This window comes from Strix aluco, chromosome 1 (assembly GCF_031877795.1).
Source record: "Strix aluco isolate bStrAlu1 chromosome 1, bStrAlu1.hap1, whole genome shotgun sequence".
Taxonomy (NCBI): Eukaryota; Metazoa; Chordata; class Aves; order Strigiformes; family Strigidae; genus Strix; species Strix aluco.
The window spans coordinates 8,543,588-8,567,207 of NC_133931.1; the positions used below are offsets into that span (position 1 = coordinate 8,543,588).

At 41.6% G+C, this 23,620-nt stretch overlaps 1 protein-coding gene across 3 annotated transcripts in view; it reads left to right on the plus strand.

Annotated features, from left to right (window-relative positions):
* The window catches only part of NDRG1 (N-myc downstream regulated 1), a 75,839-nt gene that overhangs the window by 40,676 nt on the left and 11,543 nt on the right, over positions 1-23,620 (plus strand). For 2 of the 3 annotated variants that reach the window (XM_074837130.1, XM_074837309.1), the window contains exons 2-7: positions 6,768-6,846; positions 9,568-9,603; positions 17,867-17,972; positions 19,656-19,776; positions 21,717-21,779; positions 23,478-23,538. In XM_074837130.1, the coding sequence (XP_074693231.1) occupies positions 6,768-6,846; positions 9,568-9,603; positions 17,867-17,972; positions 19,656-19,776; positions 21,717-21,779; positions 23,478-23,538 (466 nt within the window). Of the gene's footprint in view, positions 1-6,767; positions 6,847-9,567; positions 9,604-16,127; positions 16,324-17,866; positions 17,973-19,655; positions 19,777-21,716; positions 21,780-23,477; positions 23,539-23,620 lie in introns of those variants that run through there. The other variant, XM_074837220.1, reaches the window with a different exon arrangement.

Consider the following 23,620-nt stretch of genomic DNA (forward strand, 5'->3'; position numbering starts at 1 on the left):
TAGCGTGTTTCCAAAAAAACTTAGGCTGTCACTCAGATGTAGGATTTCTTATGAAAGCTCTGGGTTCCCATACCTCCACCCTGTGCCGTCACACTCTGCAACAACTGTTTGCAACCGTGTGACCAGTGAGTGGTGGCTGCCTGACCTCCTCAGTTTGAGGTGACAGCACTCATCATAGCCAGAGAGTCCTGGGAATCATTAGTATTTTTAATCTCTTAAAAGAAGCTTAACGTTGTTGGAGATAACGACTTTTCACAGAGGTATGACCAGAAGCAGTTTCAGGTGCCAGATGCTAAAGAAACTTGACTTTCAGAGAACTTCATTAGAATTTGTAATCTGTCCCTTATGGAGTTGTGACATTATAGTGTAGCTAGTATTGGGGATTGCTACAACAGGAAAAAAGCTCTAAGACATTGCAAGCTCTCCATTTCCCTGCCAGCTAGGAATAGAAGAGCTGCTCATTTTGGGGGGGATGGAACACAACAGGGGTGTCCAGCACAGGGGAGATAGGGACAGCAGGCACGTCCTTTGGCTAGCACACCAACCCACTCACAGCCAGTTTCTACTCTCATGAAGCATGGGAGGACCCCGAGCTTTCCAAGGAACATTCTTCATTGCATCCCACAGCGAGAGGATTGTGCAAGCTGTGTTTCAACAGTTTTCTTGCTCAACATCTGTGCAGTAGACAGAAGGGTTGCTTCCAGCTCACTTTGTTTTGATGCTACTATCAATGTGCAGCTGCCAGAGCATATCATGCATGTGAAGAGTAACCAGTCCCTGGTCTGAGGAACTGGCAGTTTAAAAGCAGTGTCCAATCTCAAGGTGATAGCAGCTGAACAGCTCTGCACCCATACAGGCATCAGTGCCAGTCGCACAAGCAAAAAACAGCCAGAAGAAAAGGACTGGAGACGAGCCTGGAGATCTTGTCTTTCTAACTGCACGGGTATGCCAAAGCCTGGGGCAAGCATAGCTGCGGGAGACACTGTGGACCTGCATGTTGCTCGTGGGACCCTGGTGGAATCGGCTGCTGGCTCTGGCCTCGGAGTTGTCTCCGTGTGGCTTTGCCCAGCTGTTTCTTGGCACAGGGCTCGAGTGCTTGACTAAAACATTTTGGTTTCCTAATCAGATTGATTAGCACATAGCATAAGTCTAAACTTAAAAATGACTAAGACTTTAAGCCTTTCTTGGTTTTTGGCTTTGATAATCACTCTTAAGCTACATTATGTTCCTAAAAACCCACTTTTTTTTCTGGATGCTAGCTCTTATTTTCAACTAGAGCCTTCACTAAAAAATGCTCACAAAGGGGGCTGAAAGGAAATAAAAGCAAATTGGTATTGGTTAGAAATAAAAAATTATTAAATTGAGTATTGTCAGTGTGCTGTGCTGGAAGAGGGCTGGCTGATGGTGATTAACAGGACTCCTGTGAACTGGAGGCCATCAGGCAGTGGAGTTGTTTCAGCTCACTGATATTATTTACTTTAATGCTTTGGTTCCTGACCTTTTCTGATTTGAAACTTTACATTATTTAAGGGTTACGCTTCCAAGCTTCCTTTGTGTCAGGTTATTTGCTTTTAGTTGCAAATTGAGATAATCATGTATAACCAAAGGCTAAGGAAACCCAGAGAGTCCCAAGTAGTTAAGTGTCTTCAACTTTTGACACTTGCTGCTCAAACTGTTTAGTCGGATGCTACTTAACTGTCAAAAGTAATCTGCTTTTTATAAAGGGGAGGAACTGCTATAAAACCTCTTCCGTGTTTTATTGTGTGGAACTGTCAGAGAAAAACAGTAACTTGGTACACAAAGGACCTTGTGATACCAGTGCCTGAAACAGAGTAGCTTAAACAGGGCATAGTGTGGGCAGATGCTTATGCATGAACTGTTTTGGATGCTTGCAAAATCCATAATTTTCAAGTGAGTCACAAACAGGAAGATTATAAAATATCTGAAATGTAAACTGCACTTAATGAGAGCATGCGCTGTGTACCATAACCATGTATGGGTGCTATTAATTGATGTCCATTTTTCTCTGTTTAGTGGAGACAAGTTTTTTCAAGCTGCTCCCCAGTTTACGGTAACCATTTTTTATTTGAGGGACAATCAGACTAGTTTACAGTGTTTACTGTTAATGACTGGAAGAATTCTGATTGACAGTATGTAAGGCTCAAGTACTGTTTTGAGCATCACAGTAACTTTCCTTGCTTCATTGTCAAAGGCCTGAGCTGCCCTGTTACTTTTCTGACCTGTTACTGATGGAGATCTTTGCTAATCAACTTCTGCAGAGCTCTGGAGACATCTTAGCTCTCTCCATTCTTGCCACATCCCTGCTGCTTTAACAGTGCTTGGAGTTGCTGCAGATGCACAAAGGCTCAAGTTGCCACGCCTGTTCTTCCTACCTGCTTTGGTGCCTGAGCTCTGAAGACACTTGTGGCTTTCAAGGGATAAAGTGCAGAGTGATGTGGCTGGCTTGGCAACACCTCTCCACGTGTGGCCCTGGAGCCCAAGTCTTGTGTGGTCCCTCTCTCTAGAGAGAGCACCACCAGTGCTTGGGAGCTGTGACCCTCAGTGCCCATGGTCTTCTCCCTCTTTGCAATTAGGCTAGGCGCTCGTGAGTATTTAGTCCCACATGTAAAGTGATTGCTGTCCCTTCTGCTTGGTTAGCCTGCAAAGATGGCAGTGCCATCAGGCTGCTCTGGTGAGGTTACCGGTCTGTGTATCAGTAGTCAAAAGGAGAATAATCTCTGCTGCCAGTGTTTAAACAAGCTGTTTTGAGGAAATTGCCTTCTTTATGAAATGCTCAGGCAGGAGTCTTTTCCTGTTCTTTGTTTTTCATGATAGCATGTAAATAAAAAACAGTTGGGTATGAGGGCAGAGGTAAATCCTGTAGAGCTGGTAGCAGTTCCCCCAGCCCTTCATGGATGTGAGACCATTGTGCTTGATGATGCACCAGTGGCAGAGACTTGGACAACCATATGTGTGTCTTCAGAAGAATAAAATTTGGAATGAGGTATCTTTCAATTTGTTTTGCTTCTGTGTTTGGAATTAAGTTGGTCATGTATATTAGGATTACCTAATGCTTGGTACTTGTGATTGCAACATTACTGGTGTCTTAGGATGGATGACTTGATGTGTGGCTTCTTAGCACCTTTGTTGGGCTCCCTGTTGTGCAAAGCCAGGCTGCACATCCGTCCTGTAGCCCCTGCTGCCAAAACAAAGCTCCAGTGATGACTATCCCTCTAGCAGTGATGCAGTGACAGGGAATATATACTAAACCTTTCGGAGCAAAATAATCAGTCCCAGTAAAATGATTCCTGAGCTACTAGCCTTGATTATGGCACTTGCTCTGGTGGTGTTGGAGCAGTAGGTTTGGGCTGGAATGGGTACAGAAAAGTCTCTTTGAATGGAATTAGTGAACACAGTATTGCACAGATGACTTTATCCTTCCCCATAGCCCCCTGGCTTCCTAGAGGCTGGTTTGATTGTTTTTCCTGCTAGGTGGCAAAGGTATGTGATGAGTTTTAAAGCACTTTGCCAGCTGCAAAGGTGACTTAAATTTTATTTTATTCTTAGTTATAAGTATGATTGTTTTAAAACTTAATCCTCTAAGCAGCAATTGTAACGAATATCTGGGTGCAGGGTGAGGGGTGTCTGCTGGCTGGAGGTGGCTTGTCCCGGAGAGGAGAACTTGGGACCTCTTAGCAGGCTCAATTGGCCAAGTGGAGTGAAAAAAAAGTTGTTTTTCTCCAAGTTGGCAACTTTAGACTACTGCTTGCAGATATAAATGAACTTTGTCTTTTGAAGACTCCTGTGAGGCAAGTGCTTTGAAATGTGTATAAAGGAATGCTTGTATGGTTATCTATTTAGGAGAGTTAAGCAGTTATATTAGCTTCAAGCTACCCTGTCACATAATGGAGGGGAACACAAAGCACCTATTTAGAGATTATAAAATTTGTGCTGAACATGGGTGGTACAAAAGTACTTCCCCAGCATCTTTCTTTTTGGAAAATAAGATGTTTTTTACAGTGCTGTCAGATAGCAGGGCTTTGTTTGCCAGCTCTCATGAACAAATAGCATGTTGTTGTGGCACCTTATCACAAGGTTGTTTCTTGGTAGGAATGTTTCAGGTATTCCTGATGCAGAGAAGGAAAACCCAGAGCTTGGAAATACCTGATCTGAAAACATTATGTGGCTTCAAGATCTGGTATCTTTCCAAAAGTGAGAACTTAGTACACGTTGGGCTTCTGTTCAGCAGACTTTATGGCAGTCGTGTAATCTGCTGGTCAGCACTTCCTAGAGCTGGTTCTTTCGGAAACATAGAGCAACACTTTGAACTCTTATGAAAACAGGATTGTTTTTTAAGGCTATAAAAGGCATCCATCTTGTTCTTTTTGGCACAGGTTTTTTTTGGTCATTTGTAGTCAATGCTCTGAGTCCCTGAAAATCTGAAACTATCCCATGTAAACAACTTTCTTCCACAAACACTAGCTGTGGCTTTGTTCCCTGAGTTGCTTCTTACTGAAAAACTGCAGGGGACCTGACTTCTTACTTTCCTCCCCTATAGGCAAAACATGGAAAAATCTCTTGCACTTCTAGTCCCTATTGCAGAATTAGGTGCAACATTAAGGTACTATTTCTGTCTTAACAGAATTTGCTGGGGGGGGGGGGGGGGGGGGGGATAAAAAAAAGCCATTTGAGTTAGATGCAATTGCATGTAAATATTTTCAACCTCCAAATATTGCAGCAGAACTTGTTTTGCCTCTGCCATGCACAACTGCTCACTGTGTAGAATGGCACATTACATAGATGGCCATAATTACGAAAATACATAACACTACTTCTAAAATGTCACTTGCAGTTGCTTGAAATTTTGGTAGACTTGTTTTTTGCTTGTTCTTTGATTAAAATCTGTAATGGGCAAAACTTACTGGAAAACATGGAGAAAAAGGGTGAATCAGAGTGAATGCCGGAGAATTAACTCTGTCTTGACTGTTCTGACTATTTAAGTATCTCTGGTACCTTGTAAATTTGGATTACAAATTACTGGCAATGGGGTCAATTTTGTTCCTGTCCCCATGCCTCAAGTGTTGGAGTTAAATATTTATGAAGCATTACTCTAAGCTTAAAATACCCAGTCTAATTCTTTACCAGAAATCCACCCAATTGCATAGCCAGCAAGAAACTGTTTGCACATGCATGGTCACCAGTGTTTTTTCATCATTAACTTTCTTAATTTGTGTTTGCCACTTCATAGCTTCCTGTAGCATCCAGCTGTCTTGCAAACTTTCTGACTAGAGCATTTTTGCCTAGGTAAAAGTGCATCGAGCTAACCCATGAGGCAGAGTAAAACTGCTGCCGCTGCCAGCTTGTGGTTACTCCTGTGGGTTTCACAGCCCATCCTGAGCACCAGGTCGTTTCTGTAGACAGGGCTGATTGATTGGCTTAAATCAGATTAAAGTCAGGAGATGGGTTTAAAGAATTGATTTTAAATTTTGTTCTGTAGTTTTATGCTTGTCTTCAGGAAAATTGTTAATAATTAAAATGCTTGCAGTTACACTTAGTCAATAATTCCTAAACGTATTTCAGCCTTTTGGCTTGCTTTATGAGTATACTTACTCATATGCTTCACTTGAGACAGTTCTAAACTTTTCTTAAGAAGTAAATAATTGATTTGTTTTATTGTTTTGTAGTTAATAAAGTTCCAGTTTTCTCCAAAGATGCTCAAAGCCCTTTTCCATCAGGCCAAGATATGTAACAAACATACTTTGACTTCTGTGTTTGTCACCTTGCTGTTAGAACAGTCCTGGTATCTCTTGAGAACTGTTTCTGCTCATTCATGAGAGCTTTGCAGGGAACAGTCCTCTGCCTCTGGCACCTTTTCTTTGTCAAGAGAATGAAAACATGCTGTTCGTCTCTTTAACTCCTGGCTTGGACTGATATGGTCGCTGAACTGAGATGCCTGCAGGTCCACATGCCAAAGGCGCGCTGCACCTGCAGCACAACCTGCTGCTCCATCTGCCGTGGCAGTCGCCTCTTCTGGGCTTCAGCCATATCTGTGTTCCCAGTGAAACCTCTCAGATGAGCGCTGGGTGTCTCGGTGCTGGTCCTTTCCTAAAGCAGGATAGAGCAATCTTGTTCCTAACTCTGACAGTTTTGAAAATAGCATTATTGCATGCACCTTGTTGGTTTTCACTTATAGGAATATCTGTTTTTCTTGGTACTGTTTGTTTGTTCAGATTAAGGAAGGTGTTTCTGTCCCAAAGAATGGCACACATCAATCTGAGAGTAAAATTATGTTAATGAGTGTCTAGTTCAGTTTTCTTACAGTAAAGATCTGGGAGAGGGAGCCTGCATTGGAAAAAAAAGAAGAAAAAAAAAATTTCAGAGACAAGTATTCAAGCTAATTTCAGAAGGTGGTCGTGCAGTTTTGGCTATGCCTCCTTTCACCTGTGAAATGACAGTTCCCATGACTCTCCCTATACTGGTCCCTGCCCTGTTTCCTTCAGCATTCCCCGTTTTGAAGCTGCCAAACTTTTGTTTGATCTTGCAGCCTTAATATTTCTTTAATCTCTTATTGTGCAGGAGTGTGTATATAAATAAACCAGGGAGGCATTTTACAAGAGATTCATAACCTTCTTGCAATGGTCTTTTAAACTATAACCTGAGACAGTGGGTCACTGGGGGGGGTGGGGGGTGGGTGGAGCAGGATCTTATTTGTTCCTGTATTTAATCTTTGATGCAAGCTGAGAACAAATCTTTTTTCATCTTTGCAGATATCAGCTCCTGACCATGTCAACAGAGTTCCAGGATGCTCACCTTGCAGAGGTGAAACCTCTGGTGGAGAAGGAGGAGGTAATGATTTTAAAGCTTTTTACAGCTTGTGTTTTATTTCAGGGCTGCTGTTGTACCTGTACATATGTTCATAGATCAGTTCTAAAATACTGCATGGAAGAAATAAGTAAGAGAAACTGGAGACAGAAGAGTGGAGTTTTTTAAGTAATGCAAAACTGAGCCTTAGTTATTTTCTCTTTCTTGGTCTTTGGTTTTATTCTTTACTGCCAATCTGGTAGTGACATTTTTTTCTGAATAATGACAGGTCTGGGTGTCTTTAGCTGTTTTGAATTATGTCAGTTGGCCAATCTCATGTACATCCGTCTATACCTGTGGACTTGTCAATGTAAAGATACAAACTTTGCTCTGTCAGCTACCTTTCAAGGAGGCACAGAGCAAACCTTTACTTCTCCTTTGGGCACATCTGAGTCTGGAGGTATGACTGTGCCCCATCGAGTCCTCTCTGACCGCACTGAGCTGTGAGTTACAGCCAAACTGCTACCAGGTCTGCAGCTGGCTGGGTGTGCACAAGCCACACAGCCTTCCCTCTGGGGTTGCAGTGTGAAAACATCCTAGCCTTTTTTTGCTTAATGTTGTTGTACTACTTTCCATTTGGTTTTGCACCATTTTCTTCAAAAATCTGCCCACAGCATCTGGGATCAGTGGCTGTCTGACTCTTCGGTGGTAGCAATACTCTGTGCTTTGGTATGTTCATGGCAAATTATTCACTGGAATTCATGAAGGAACCTCTCAGGTTTTTTCCTGAATCAAAACTAAGATTTTTCTTTTGGTCTCAATGATTGTAATTCTTGACAGTGATGTATATAAACATGTTGGGTATGTTCTGATTTTCTACACTAGAAGTATTCATTGCTCTATCTGCTACTTTTTTATTCCCTACCTCTTTTGCATAAACACTTCAGAAAATCATTCCCACTTGTGACTGCAGTGAAATGGCTAGAGAAACTTTAAACACGGCTCCTTTGCCAAGGACACTGCATGAAAGCAGAGCTTGTTTGGATACCAGTGAATGCAGCACTCAAACTTTTCAGAAACTAAGATCCCTTTTTAATGCCAATATTGTTCAGTAGTATCAAAGCAAAGGAGATACTAAGCTGAAGCCCTATGGGTATTGAAATGCTTTTGCTTCAAAGTTCAGAAATATCTTAAAACTCTGATTAACTTCCTGGGTTTCTGTAGCATGTAGATCAAGAGTTGGAATCTTGACAATGAACCTTGTATGCTTTTATTAATGATGTTACCTTAAATTTTGTCTACGTGGGGAAACCAGCACAGACTTTGATTTCCTCTGTGGCCATTCTTAACATAAATGGAGGAAGTTACGTAATGTATTTTGAGAAAGTGGAAAAGATTGCCCTGAAGGACACCCAGCACTTACTAAGGTTAACAGTGGAGCTGGTGTTGAGTGGGTGATGCCCTCTGAGGCCGCATCCTGGCTTGTGCTTTGGTTTCTTCCACAGCTGAGTTGTGAACAGTGATGAGCTTTATTTCATACGCTGTCTTTTCAGATTTTACATATACTTACTACTTGCAACTCTAGGCCCCACTAGAACAACAGTGTATGAAACTAGCTATGCTAAAAAGGTTCTGAGACCCAACAGTATAGTAAGATTAAAACCCAGCATATTGTCTAAAGCTAAGGCTGTGTAAAGTGACTTCCACAAGCTCAGGCAGCTCCTCAGCTACTTGTTTGTATGTACAAGATGCTGTGTAAATTGCCTAAAGATCACGGCTTTAAAGTCCTGTCATAATTACATAATTGGACTGCAATGCTTTGAGGTCCATCATCTGAGACCATATTGCCAAAGACAGCAGCTGTATTGCTTATGACATCTTCCGATGTTAATTTACCTGCGTGTCCGGGACTGAGTGACCTCCTTGCTAGGATCCTAAGCTTTACTTCTTATCTCAATACTTTTTTCAAGCTTTGGCTTCTGTCATACTCCCCAGTGTGAAAAATGTTGCCCTAGCTGCTCTTCCCTCTGTTTTCAGCCCCCCAGTGGGAAATACAAGTTTGACTTCTTCCTTGTCTTTAATAAAAGGAGGTGACTGTAAGACACTTCTTGCTTTGAAGCGATCAGCCTCTTAGACTGTTGGTGGTGGGGAGGATGTCATGTAACTCCTCTTCTGGTGGAGATCCTTGACAGGCATAGGAGCTTGTCAGTAATAGTGATGGCTGGTCACGGGTTGGAACAGTCCTCTCTGTGTCCAGCCAGCCTCCCAAATATAACAAGGCCTAATTTTGGCTAGGATAAAAAAAAATCCTTCCCACCTTCCACATCGTGTAACCAAATCCCGGTAATGGCTGCTTAACTAAGTTGCAGGTGCTCTTTGTGTGCTCAGACAACAGCTTTCCATCCTGGCCAGGACTGAGGTGGGCTGTTGGCTGTCCCAATGGCTACAATAATCAATGAAGAAAAGTTCAGTGTCTTACTGCTCTAACTTGTCCAGTGATTTAACAATAACTGAAGATGCACCAGATTTTGTGCTTTATTTAGCTGGTCTATAATCCAGTAGTTTACTGCATTCATGTTCTCTGAAGATTAGTGGGTGAAAGCTCTTGGGTGAATTTTGATGTTCAGCAAGAGAGCTTTTCATTGAATGAAAGGATGGGGCAGAGCTCTTGGCTGCAGAACCAGTGGGTTAGAGCACATGTGTCCCAGCACAGATTTCTGAAGCTGCAAAAGTTACCTGCATTAATGCTTTAAAATCTCTTCCCAGGCTATCACGCGCCTCCTTCCAGACTTCGATGTTCAGGCAAGTAAAGCTGCTATTCTTTTTTTTCCTGGTAAAAGGGGAAACTGAATTGACATTTGAGAAAACAGCAAAATGTGATCAGAAATGACTGACTACTTGCCAGAAATACTGTTACTGTGGGAGAGGGGTCTGAATGGGGCTCTGATGTAGTAATGTGAAGGGGACTGCAGGAGGTCTTTTCAGACTGAAGCTGAGAAAGTTTCATCCAAAAGGGGTGGCTGGGTTGCAAGCAGTTCTGTTCTTGCGAAGAGAATGGAATTCTTCAGCAGTGGTAGTGAAAGCAAAATATTCCCCTCCCACATGGACACACACTTGCCCCAATTAATTTGCTTTCATTAGCAGTGTGCATGCTTTTCCTTGGAGGAAATGTCCATCTCGATGTATCCCATTATGCTGTTGAAGGTTTCCAAAAAATTCCTGAAACCTGTGGAGTGGTGGAAGGCTCTAAGCAAACAATTTTGTCTGTAACAGGAGTGATAGTAGTTTCCATATGTTTATTTACAGCCAGAACATAAGATTTCACAAAGAACACTGCTAGCTTGAATGGTGACTTTTTCCACTTTCCCTGTGTCATGCTTTTGAGAGGTGATTTTGTAACACTCTTAGCTCCCCCTGTATATTATTTTATTGTCATTTGGGCTTCTGACTGAGAAATTTGTCCTTGCTGGTTCTTAAACTGAGACTAAGCAAATGCATGGCTGTTAGAGTCAGGCTGGGTTGAACTGGAAAGGAGACCAGGGAACTTGTACCTGCCTCAACAAAAAGAGTGAGCAGTGACTTCCCATTGCTGAGAACAAGGAGTATGTGTTGGGAGAAGAGGTTCTCTGGGTGTCTTATTTTTATCAAGGGGTGTAGGGAGAGAGGTAGATTGTGCAGGAATAAGGAGAGCTATTAAATTGTTCTAGTTTCTTGAATGTTCAGGCAGAGGTCCTTGAAGGAAGTAACTTTGTGGTGTGTTGCACTTTAATTGCATCTGCCTACATTTTTATTCAGTGCTGTGCAAATTGGTTAAAAATCCAGCACAAACTCAACAGTCTCTTCCCTGGAAACCAAGGGAGACAGTTATCTAAAACATCTTTACCATCTTTCAATGGTTCTTACTTACATAGCAAAACTGTAGTTTATACTAATCCTGCATCTTCCCCCTCATCCTTTCTAATGATGCAATCCACTGCCTGAAGTCTTGATAAATGGAAGTTAAAGCTGTCACCATGTGACTTCCTGCAGGACCGTGCACAGCATGGGAGAAGCTTTCTCTTTGTGTCCAGATTGATCACTTGGTCTGAATAAATCTGAAACCCGGATTAAGTCTGCTAGCAGGAATACTGCAGTACTTTAAGTATCCAGAAATGACCTGTATTTCATTTTTATTCTTGGAATAAATTTGCTTGGTTTGTAAACCATGTGTATATATAGATTTAACTTGCAAGATCAAATTCTCTAAGCTTTTTTGGGTTTTTTTCCATGTCTTGGATTAACTGTTGCTAATCCAGAGCAGTAGTTCTTGTCATTTAGCCCTCTTCTGCCAGCTCTTACTTTTTTGATGATCTTTCTTTGTTAGAGTTTAATCTTTGGCTGTTGTAGTTCAGGAAGGAAAAATGCAGAAGAACAGTCTCAATCCATTATGTTAATAACTGCCGCTGCAAAGGCGGCTCAGCTTTGGTCCTTAAAACTACAAGTACACTGGCTGCTCGAGGCTTGGATGATTGCACGCTTTGCTGGGTAAAAAACTGGCTGGATGGCCGGGCCCAGAGAGTTGTGGTGAACGGAGTTAAATCCAGTTGGCGGCCGGTCACGAGTGGTGTCCCCCAGGGCTCGGTTTTGGGGCCACTCCTGTTTAACATCTTCATTGGTGATCTGGACAAGGGGATCGAGTGCCCCCTCAGTAAGTTTGCAGATGACACCAAGTTGGGTGGGAGTGTTGATCTGCTCGAGGGTAGGGAGGCTCTGCAGAGAGACCTGGACAGGCTGGAGCGATGGGCTAAGGCCAACTGTAGGAGTTTCAATAAGGCCAAATGCCGGGTGCTGCACTTGGGTCACAACAACCCCCAGCAGCGCTACAGGCTTGGGGAGGAGTGGCTGGAGAGCTGCCAGTCAGAGAGGGACCTGGGGGTGTTGATTGACAGCCGGCTGAACATGAGCCAGCAGTGTGCCCAGGTGGCCAAGAAGGCCAATGGCATCCTGGCCTGTATCAGAAATAGTGTGGCCAGCAGGGACAGGGAAGGGATCTTACCCCTGTACTCGGCGCTGGTGAGGCCGCACCTCGATGACTGTGTTCAGTTTTGGGCCCCTCACTACAAAAAGGACATGGACTTAAGCGTGTCCAGAGAAGGGCAACGAAGCTGGTGAAGGGTCTGGAGCACATGTCGTACGAGGAGCGGCTGAGGGAACTGGGGCTGTTTAGTCTGGAGAAGAGGAGGCTGAGGGGAGACCTCATCGCCCTCTACAACTACCTGAAAGGAGGTTGCAGAGAGCTGGGGATGAGCCTCTTTAACCAAGTAGTGAGTGATAAGACAAGAGGTAATGGCCTCAAGTTGCGCCATTAAAGGTTTAGACTGGACATTAGGAAGTATTTCTTTCCAGAAGGGGTTGTTAGGTGTTGGAATGGGCTGCCCAGGGAGGTGGTGGAGTCCCCATCCCTGGAGGTGTTTAAGAGTAGGGTCGACATAGAGCTGAGAGATATGGTGTAGTTGGAAACTGCCAATGCTAGGTTAATGGTTGGACTGGATGATCTTCAAGGTCCCTTCCAACCTAGACGATTCTGTGATTCTGTGTATTGTGTCTTTAAGTTCTTCTGTAGATTTATGAAAGAAGTGGTTTGAAGCTTTTGTGAGAGACTGGACTGTGTAGTTCATTAGAGAAGTTCATGTGTGGTGCTGGAGGACCCGGGTCACTCAGGACTGTTACTGAAGCTCATGTGTGCCCTTAACCAACCTGTCCGATGAGCCACTCTCGGGAGGAGTATGGACCTGGCCAGGCAAAGGGGGTGATCAGCACTTGGCAGCACGGAACTTCTTATCTAGTGCCTGTGTATGGGTGTGGGTGTCCACCATATCCCTTGAAACTTGCTCTGTCACATTTTGGGGACAAGTTATGCAGTGTTCAGTTAATAACTGTTTCTGCCACTAGTGAAAAGTAATGACTGCCTGTGAGGTGTTTCACTTCTAAGAATAAATTTTATCTAGTTATTCAGAACTGGAGAGAAATAGTCTCTTATTTCACATGCTGTTATAGACAGGCTTGAGTTAAACATACTTTCCCATTTTTGAAGTAGTTACTGTATAGTGCAATATTGCCCTTCTGAAAGCACATGTTGCAAGACACGTATGTGGTTATTCTTTGGAGGAAAGCTTTCATAAAGTTACCAGGGCATGGCCAAGATAGGAGATGGAAAAACTGACAACTCTGAACTACCTCTAGTCAGCAATATGTCTGTCTATGTCTGTGGTAACCAAATGAAAATTTAAGTGAAGGACCCCTGCCTCCCAAGAAGGGGAATGTTCCTGACCAAACCTGTTTTAGCACAATTAATAAACTGGAGCAGGGCAGTGTGCCCTGTGTTGCTTTATGTTGGCTTAATGCCAAACACATTTTAATTGTATTTCCAGTTTGATGCCTAGTCTCTAGGTTGGTAGCATTAGAGCTGATGAAGACTGGGCTCCTTGTCACTGTATATACTCTTAGTTTTCTGTTTCAGAGGTGAGCAGTCTGTCAGGAGACTGCTTCCTCAATAACTAAGTAAAACTTTGAGCTGTGCGGCAGGTGTAGGTGACAGATGAGTCTGTCCCTTGCAGTTCATGGCTCATGGCCATCTATATCCACCAGCATGAGAGAGCCTGTTCTGCTTTCCCTCCTTCTGCCTGCGAGGGGAGAAAGAAAGAGCTGCCTTGCAACGGGAGACAAATCAGCTGGTCCTCACAATGAGATGGGGTGGGTTTCCCACTGGCACTGGCAGATGCAGTTTGGGGTGTTGCAGTCTGTTAAATTGATTTTCTTATCCTTTTAGGTCTCTGAAGGAAGGGGATGGGGTGGTTGTGGTCTTGTACTTTTGCAGAGCAGTGTGACCCGGTGCTAATCAGACTAGGAAGAATCCCTGGGCAGAACTATCGCAATAATCTGCTTCGGTTCCTCCACCAAAGCTGTTGTTACTGGCTTCCATCTTAGTCACTTACATTTACATCTAAAGTCATCATACTTATTAATATACCCAACTCACAACCTAAATGGAGGAACCTTTTTCTTAATATTGCTAATTTAAAATAGAAAACAAACAAAAAAAGAAAAAAGATAAATACCTGGAAAGGTGTGCATTGCTGTTTTGGAAAAACATAAGATGAAATGAAATAACTATTTTAGAGTAGAAAATGCTAAATAACTTCAGGACAAAGGGGATTTGAAACCCAACATTGCAATACCACATTAAAAGCTCAAATATTTTTGACCTTCAAGATATTGAATAAAAGAAGTGAAAAATAGCATAGGCAGGTACTAATATATTAAATTTCTTCATTTATGTAGACTTAAGATATACTAGCTCCTAGCAATTTAAAAGCTATTTAAATCCTCTTTAAAAGCTCTGAAGCTTTTCCCTCAGTTCTGAGCAAGAGAAGGGAGGTGTATTTAACAGGCATAATATTATAAATTAAAATAAAAACATGAGATGGTAATTGAGGATTAAGTATATTTGAAAGCTTTAAAATAATCTTGATGGAATGTAGTATTTTACTTAAATTATAGTGTTTTTAGCAAAATGCACAGTGTGTGTGGTTTTCCTTTTTGGGTATCTAAAGCATTTTCGTTGCATATCCCATATTCCAGAAAACAACTTGTTCATAAGTGTTTGTTCCTCAATCCCTGTCTTCCTTAGTCAGGGTAAAGAGGGGAAGGAGTAAATGAGCTCTCCTGTGTTACCAATTTACAAATTGACTTCCCCTTCTAACCTCATGACAAAATGTTAAAAAATGTGACTTGACCCCCAAATAAAATCTAATTTAGAATCCTTCAAGCTAAGATAGCCTCTCTTAAATTGCATGTATCAAAAGTATTTTGTGTGCGTTTTTAGGGCACTGAGATAAGACTGCACCTCTGTTAAAGTGAGAGATGTGAACAGATGGTGTGTTTGTCCTTATCCTTCTATCAGATTAGTGTACCTTGGATTTTTTTCCAAGATAGTGTTTTAATACAAATCAGTTGAAGAGCCTCTTACTATAATGTTGATGTTGATTGGGATGTGCTGCCATCTGTTTTCAGTGCTCTGCATTTTGAAAACATTCATCCCTACATCACGTAGAGACAAATCTCTTGATCTTTAATAGGCTCAGTAGGGATGTGAAGTTGTTGGTTTGATGTCACCAAAGAAACTGGTTTGAACTGATTGTTTTTTAGGAGAACGTTTTGGGTATTTGCTGCTAAGAATTCGCGCTAATGGAAAATAGCACCCACCCTCTTGAATTAGGAGAGTCTTACTGTGAAGATAATGAGGAATTAAACCGTTATTAAACTGACTGTGATTTATGTCAGTAATTAGGAGTATAGTTGCCTGTTGTCTCTGAACTGTTTTTAGTTGACACTGAGTTTGAACTAGACACAGGGTTCCAGTTCCAGAAGAATTAGCTGTGGAGGTCAGTGGGATGTGCAGGTTCAAGGGTCTGGCTTTTTTGTCTACCATGAACAGATTTTTCTTTCATGTGCAAAGGGGGAAGCTCCCACATCTTGAAAGGTGGTCCCCCCTAAGAAAATACGTTCTAGATTTTCAGTACTGTTACTGGAAGGATCTAGCAATAAAAATCTGATGATAGAAATCCCTATTAGTCTCTGAGGAGGAAATAATTTCTATATTCCACACTCTGGGTGTGTGTGTGTGTGTTACAAATATCACTTACTCTCATTACTGCTAAGGTTGCCAAACTATCAATTTTAATGCTTTGTATTGAAAATTATCTAAGTGCAGAAGGAGGGTAGAATGTGGAAAAGATTAATTGCTATTACTATTAATTGCTATCCATTGCTACTGCAAATCTCTTCTGGAGTATTGTATTATGAATATACCTGGAATACCCTATTTTCTCCCAAAAATGAAACTTAGTGACATTAATATGACTGATGTAGAAATATTTTAGACTAAATATTGCTTATCTACTTTGGAAAAGACTAGATTTCAAACACTTGAAGTCCTTGTTTTTGTTATGCAGAATCATTCTGATTTAGGCTAATTTTTCAGTCTTCTGTGCTCTTACTGGAAACTTCAGTCCTGGCTTTTATGAAAGAACTTACTTCTGATTTAATTTAGAATAAGTTTGGGGTGTTCAGACATTTGAGATGACCTGAAATGAAGCTTAACTTATCAAAACCTTATGGAAATAGCAACAGCAAAGACTGCTAATTCCCAGGTTTGAAATTTGGCACTTTGTGCATTGTGTGGCAGAGACTTAGTTCATCTTTGACGTCTGACCTCTATTGAGTAAGTACTTCTCCTGGTCAAACCTGACTCAAATCCTATTTAAGAATGTCATCCTCATGAATTAGTCTGTTTTGGCTTTTCTAGCTGGGCATTATGTGAGTCATAAGCCTATGCAGGATAGTGGCTTGTGTATATAACGCAGTTTCCTACTTGGACAAAGTAGAAACCAGCCACTGTACTCTGACTCGGTGGATTTATCACTCTTTTGCCTAAAGATGGTGCTGGATATGGAAGATACAGCTTACCTGCTAAATAATGCAGTGAGTATGCAGAGGAATGAATCTCTAATGAGACATAAAAGCTGAAAATTAGTGTTTCAATAGAGTATAAGTTCAGATAGCAGTGATGCTCAGCTTGCCCAGTGTACAAGGGGGAGGAATCTTGATTCATTGCTGTAATTGTAACTTAAAACTGATGTAAATATGTAATTTTTAAGGAAAATAGCTGAAGTGTGGATTGGTGTTGCCCTATTTTCAACAAAATGTGTGGTGTATTCCATGTATCAAATTAAGGAGCTGAGATTGAGATCAAATTACTACCTCAGGTCTTTGAAGAACTTGTGTTTTGCTCTGTGAAGGTTTCCACAGAGGCTGTACGGTCCTGATTTCTACAGCATAATTTTTAAAAGATTTGAATTTAACTTGCACTTTGCCTCTGGGCATTACTGCACTGAGCAAGTCAAGCAAGCCCTACAGCATCAGACAGTACACTGTACTGAATGATATGGATATCTGTCCTGTACAGTAAATAAAGTATTCTGGTGAGATGCTAAGACTAGCTACTAACTATATACTGCCTTGACTGTTATGTGAGTGTAACTGTACTGTAAACAAGTTTTATAAATAACTGTTGCTTTGTGATTCACTTTGTATATGTTGACAAAATAACAAATTGTTTATACCCATCTGAAGTTCAAGTTCAAAAGAAACAAAAAAGAGTTGTGAGTGTTGTGGATGTTAGTACAACCCAAGTCACATGTAACTTACATAGGTATTCAATAGATAAAAGATGGTACTCGGGGACTTTGATTTGATACTAAAAGTGTCCTTCACTTTAAGATCATTAAACAGTACAAACTCCTGTTACTGCTATAAATAATAGCAGTATGCTTCTTAGCATTGTTTCTCTGGTAATCACTACAACAGTGTTGTGGATATGCTGCTCTGTAGCAAACTTTAGACAGTTGGGTTTATGCTCAGGTCTATCATAGTAAGCCATAAAGCTAACACATGTGGCTGTTGTGTTATTGGGGAAGGCTACTACAATCACAAGACCCCGGTGTGATAAGTCTTTATGGTGAATATAGGCTGTTTAATACTGCTTTGTTTGGGGAATAGTAGTTATTTGCTGAGTTAAAGTCCTTTTCCTAGAAAACAGAAGTATTTTCTTCTGGCAACTTACACTTTTGCAGATGCTGCCAGTCATAGTTGTAAGCTGTTATTTTAGGTGTCGTTGCACCAAACTTCCTGCTTTTTTCTTCCTTTTTTTCCTTATGCTGCCTTTTAATGAGGTTAAAAACGATGTAATTATTCCCTCAGCATCTGGTTAAAGCTAACAGCTTAAGTGCTACTGTAGTTGTCTGTGGGCTGGAGTAGGTGAGAGCCAAATGTAAAACGTTAGCAGAGAGCCCCCAGCGTGGGGGAGAACAGGGCACGTTACCATGGGAATTGTGGAGACCCCTGGGGCTGTGGGCAGCCCCTGGGCTGGGATGGGACCTGTGGTTATGGCCAGAGGTCTGCTGCAGTGGGTGTTCAGTGGAGCACTTGGACAAGCTGCTAACAGATGACTCCTGCTCTTTGCCAGGAGCAAGATGTGGAGACTGTGCATGGCTCGGTCCATGTCACCATGTGCGGGACTCCCAGAGGCAACCGGCCAGCTATCCTCACCTACCATGACATCGGGCTGAATCGTAAGTAGACTTTTTTGTTTCATAGCACAGGTATGGACTAATTCCTTAACACTTCTGTCATAATCAAAGGTGTGGAGGCAGCAATGGTTAGGAAACCTTGCCCAGGTCCTTGTTTGTTTTATGTCCATTGCAACCTGTTAGATGGCACCTAATTCCTCTCTTGCAGCAAGTTTAATTCTCAGATTTTTTTTATCCTTGCAAAGTAAATAATTGGAATATTTCACTTAAAGGAGAAAAAGATTGCTGGTAGCTCATAGTGACCATGTATAAATGCAGTAAAAATATCTGTAGGGGATGGCTGAGGGTGTAGTGCCAGCAGGACTAAAAAAAACATTGTTGGTGCTTTGTCTTAGGTTCCTGTCTGATAACCAGTCTTATGTTGCCATGAGTCTATATGAATTACATGTCAAATCAGGATGATGAAATGAGTGTTGGCATTGTGTCCTTAGCCAGTAGTAAGAAAATAACTTTAAGTGCCTCTTATGTGTCATATCCAAGAATATAATGACCTAATACCCAGATGTGCCCTAATTTGTTCCTTTCATCAGTCCTGTTTGCTTCACACAATTTACTATTTCTTAATTGGCTATCAATATTTACATTTAAAAACACCTTCAGATCTTTAAAGTCAGGCCATTGCTGGGGAGTGGATATTGCTCATAAGAAAAAAAAAATGGGGTTTTTGCCTGTTTTTTGTGGAACTGCCTTACTTATTTTGGATTTTCAGTGGATTGGGGCAGTTTAATCTGGATCCTATCTTTGAATAAGACTTTTTTCTTTCTAGAGTTACAAAGTCTATGGTGAATAAATTTTCTCTCCCTCTGAAAAGGGAAGAACCTTTTCCCAAACTTGCGTGTTCTCCTAAAGCTGTTTTTAGCTAAAAAAGTTTTATATCCTGTAATGATTTTGCTTGTATCTTGTAGTGTGAGGACATTCAGAAACACACACAGAATATTGAAACTTTTTCTAGGCATCTCAAAGACAGTGCTACAGAATTCATGCTTTCCACTCCAGGAGGAAAATATGCTAACCCTGTCCCCACATTAATATTTCTTAAAAATCAGAAATCAAATTACCTCAGAGTTGGGAACCTACAACATTGAATAACCCATAGGGACTCTTGTCTTGAGCTGCCTGTAGCAGCCGATCATGTAATGTTTATCTTGTAATATTTGGGCAAAAGCACAAGTCACAATCTCAGCCTTGGATATTTTTCCCTTCATCTGTTTTGACACAATCCAAAGAAAAATGACTGGACTAGTAAATAGATAATTTCATCTAAACCAAAACCTGGGATGAATACTCCTGACTGTATTTTATTAGTATTTTAACTTTGCATAAAAAATATATTTTTTGAGATTTTGGTGTACCAAGCAAATACTTCTGGCAGCTACCAAAGTAGCATAGATAAACTTTAGCTGGCCATGAAGAGGGAGCTCTTCAGGGTTTTTGCTTCAAGGAATTAAAGCAAGTTGGCACAGGTTGCTTTGTAGCGAGGCTTTACTGGTCTTTCCTCCTTAGAAATTGAAGAACTGCCACTTTTTCCAGTCTGTAACACAGCTCACCTGATTGAACCAACTTTTTATTAACCTGCAGGACTAGTTAATAAATGATTTTATTATAGCTGTAAACTTACTATTTCCCCTCAGCATAATTATTCCATATTTTCTTTTCCTTCTCAAGATAAAACTTGCTTCAATCCTCTCTTCAACTTTGAGGATATGCAGGAGATCACCCAGCACTTTGCGGTCTGCCATGTGGATGCACCTGGTCAGCAGGATGGAGCACCGTCTTTCCAAGCTGGGTGAGTTGTCAGGGAAACAGCCTGTGTTTTCAGAGTTACCCTCTTTCTGGAAAAAGTCTTGATTTGCAGTTTAATTAAAAAGCACTAGCAGGAAACGTAGTAGTTGGCTTTTGAACTGAAATCTGACGCTCTGTTTCTGGGGTTTTGGAGCTCTGTTGTGTTGTGCCAGTTTGCAGTAGGCTTTGGGGCTGTAATTTTGTATTTTATCTCTGATAACTAGACTGCTTGTAAAGCAATTCCTTGTCAGATGTCGACATCTGCCAATTTAAATATCAAGCTACCTTGTTTGGTAATGACATCATGAATACAAATATAAAACTGAACTGCTACTATAAACAAGATAGGCATTAGCAACTACATAATGTCCTTCCTAACTTCATGGTTTTTATGGAATGGCAGCATGGTAGAGGTTGATAATTAGACAATAACCTACCCAGAAAATTCAAGTTGTTGGACAGGAACAGTGATGTACCCCCACAGAATATCATAGATAACTGCATAGTCTTGACTGTGTATCACATATGATGTTTTAACTCTTGGAAACCTTGTGTGCCACGAACATTCTTTGCCAAAAAGCTTGTCCCAATTAGCTCAAATGAGACAGGCTTGCCTTAAGATGTCCCTTGGTTAGGAATCAGCTTGGTTGAGGAAGGGAGCAGCCAACATGGTGAGAGGAGGGTACAAGGCAAGGAACAGTTGTTTTGTAAGAACTAGGTATTAAGGAGCTTATATGTACCCTTATTGCATGAGCCAGCCTATTTCCCTCCTTAATTTTTAAGCTGGTCTGATGCTGAGGAGGTCGTGATGGGCCAAGTTCTTAGCTAATGTTAACTGGAATGGCCCAGTTGTCTACCAGAGCAGCCTGCAAAGCTATTTCGGTCACCCTCCTTTGTTCGGTTGAATCACAAGCTTTTAAGTGTCTTAACCCTCATGTCCTGAACAAGCGTTAACTCTTCTAAGTTGTCAGCTGCATAGGGCAGCCATCATGATCTATACTAATAAAGACCACTACTTAATAACATCATGATGACAGCACAAAAAAATGTATTCTCTCCCAGCCCTCCAACTGGGAGACCAGCATGCTTAAGTCATAGCTGTTGCAGTGACACTAGCATTTGTCATGGCAGGGTTTAGTTTCCCGACAAGAAAATCTAAGAAAATAGCTTGTAGTCCTGTACTGTTTGGTTTTTTGTTTGGTTTTATTTTGGAGGCTAAACTAGAGAATCATTAGGTGTAGTCCTTATGGGAAGCAGAGATTTGGATACAACCTCAGCAGATGTTCTCCAGCTACTTTGGGTGGATTTTTTTTCCATGTGCTGTTCAGTTGAGATTTTGTTCAGAATGTCCTTTCCTCAAAATTTTGTTTCTGCTTTTCAGAAGACCAGGAGCATTAACTGACAGCTGTTTTTATTGAACTTCCTCAGCAGCTTCGTAGCCCTTCCTATGACTTAATTTTCTCCATCAGTATTAATAGAAAGCTATACTCATTTATCCTATGGTAACTTGTGTGTCCCTGCCGATTATTTGCCAGAGATCTAGATCTCATTGCTGTAGTCTGATCTGCAACACGGGGAAACTTTTTTTGGTAGACCAGAAGTACAAATGTGGTGAATGTGGCTGGGAATTCATCTCTCAAGTTCAAACTTATGAAAAAGGTTTAAGTGTTAACTGTTCTTGGAAGAGATTCATGATGGTCTGTTTTGCTGTCAGCCGGACCAGACATTTATCATCCTATAACTCACATAAAGTACCATATAGATTAAGCTCATATTTCTGCTGAATGACTTGTGCTTCTGATTTAAATACAAGATCACTGACAGCATGAGCTGAAATGAGCACATTTGGTATTAAATCTACAGTGATCGCCATGTCTCTATAAATATCCCAGCCTACTCTACAGAAAGTGGTGTAGTAACTCCACAAACACATATTTGTTGTAGGTATGTGTATCCCTCCATGGATCAGCTGGCTGAAATGCTTCCTGGAATCCTGAAACAGTTTGGGTGAGTGCAGAAATATTTACTACTTCTCTCTACACAGCCCACCGAAAGAGCAGAGCAGATACTCACCTGTGCTGTCCCTGAAGCTTCGGTCTGGCTATCTGGCATTTTGTTTGCTAGAATTACAGTTGTGGATTTTTAATTCATCTGTTATAGATGGATCACTTTTGCCTTTGTTTCTGAAAGAGCTTATATTTTGTCCTTTCTTGAAATGTCTGTTTATTTTTAAACAGGAAGCAACTTTGAGTGAAATCCCATGTGTCTAATTTAGGGGCTTCCTCCAGTATTTTCTGTGTTGCCCTCACAGGGGCAGGGCACAGACAATCTGTTCTTCCCACTGTAACAACCCACGTTTTCCCATGTGGTTAACAGGAAAAAAAACATGGTCCCATCTGAAGAGACTCACTTTTTTTTCTGTGGCTTGAGTGTCTTAAGGGGTCAGTCCGACCTTCTTAATCCTCTTCTACTACCAAGTACAGATGCCAGGTTGCCAGTGTCAAAGGACCAAGTGGAGTGTTCCTCTGTCTACCTGCAGCAAGTTTAGGTGTCCTCCCTTAAAGCTTAGCTTTAGCAGGAGCTGTAGCTGAGAGAGGTACCTTCTCTGCAGAGTTGGTGCTCTTGGTACACAATGAAGAGTGCAGGTAGGCACCTCCAGGGGGTTTTCAGGCCAAGCAGAGAAAGCCTGGCATTCAGGGTTATGCAGCCTTGGAGAACAGAGAGGCTGGACTGCTGGTGGGGGACCAGCACTCCAGTTTAGACACTGCTTAGCTCTTGTAACCAGCTGTTACAGTGCCTTTCACCAGTTTACCTCACTACCTTCTTAAGAGATGTGTTTTTTGAAATATCTAACATAAGGCACAGGGTTGCAAATTCTGCTCTTGCACTGAAAACAATGCTAACAAAGTCAGTACCTTGAAAATCAATTAGACTGGAGTGTACTTAAAAAGCCTTGATTTAGTATTGCTGATGAGAATGAAAACTATCCTCAGGTATTTTTCTAAAAGCATTGTATAACCTGTTTTTCTGAGTGGTTTTGTCTAGTCTTCCCTTCCATGTACTTTCTAAGACCTTAGAATCATAGAATAGAAACATAGAATCATTTAGGTTGGAAAAGACCTTCAAGATCACGCTTTAAAACCAAATTCAGTTATTGCAAATATTTGGTTTGTCTCTGCCCTGTTTGGTTATGAAGTTTAAACTTAATCACCCCAGTGGCTGGATAGCATGAGAGGTTTCCCTGCCAGCCCCCTGTCAGAGAGGAATTAGCGTCCCAGTTGGATAGCTGTATCGGGGAGGGCGGGGGGGGGGGGGGGGGCATGGGGAGGGGGGGCTTTGTATTTAGGCTGCAGATTTCAGGACTATATCTTGTAAGCTTTTCTGGCAGAGAGTAGCCACTTCCTTCCAGGATCAGAACAACGCTATGGTTGCTCAGTATATTTACTTAAAGATAAGTGAGAATTGCTGCTGCCCCACAATGCGTGAGCACCAGTGTCCTGCAAATCTGCCAAAAACAAACTAGCTGCTACGTTGAGCTCCTTACTAGGGCTGGTGGCATGGCTGAGGGTCCACAGTCTGCCTGAGCTGCAACCCACCCTTCTGTAGATACAGGCTGGCATGTGAAAGAGGAAGGCTGCTCATGTGGGTTTGTTTATTTCCAGTGCTGTTTTACTCATTTGTCTCTTCCGTTTTATTGCTGTGCAGGCTGAAGACCGTTATAGGAATGGGAACTGGAGCCGGTGCCTACATCTTAACCAGATTTGCTGTAAGTTTCGTGGAGCTTCTCTAAAGCCTTAAACCTGATTTCCCTGATGTGTTATTGCCGCTGTAGTGTACGCAGAGAATTC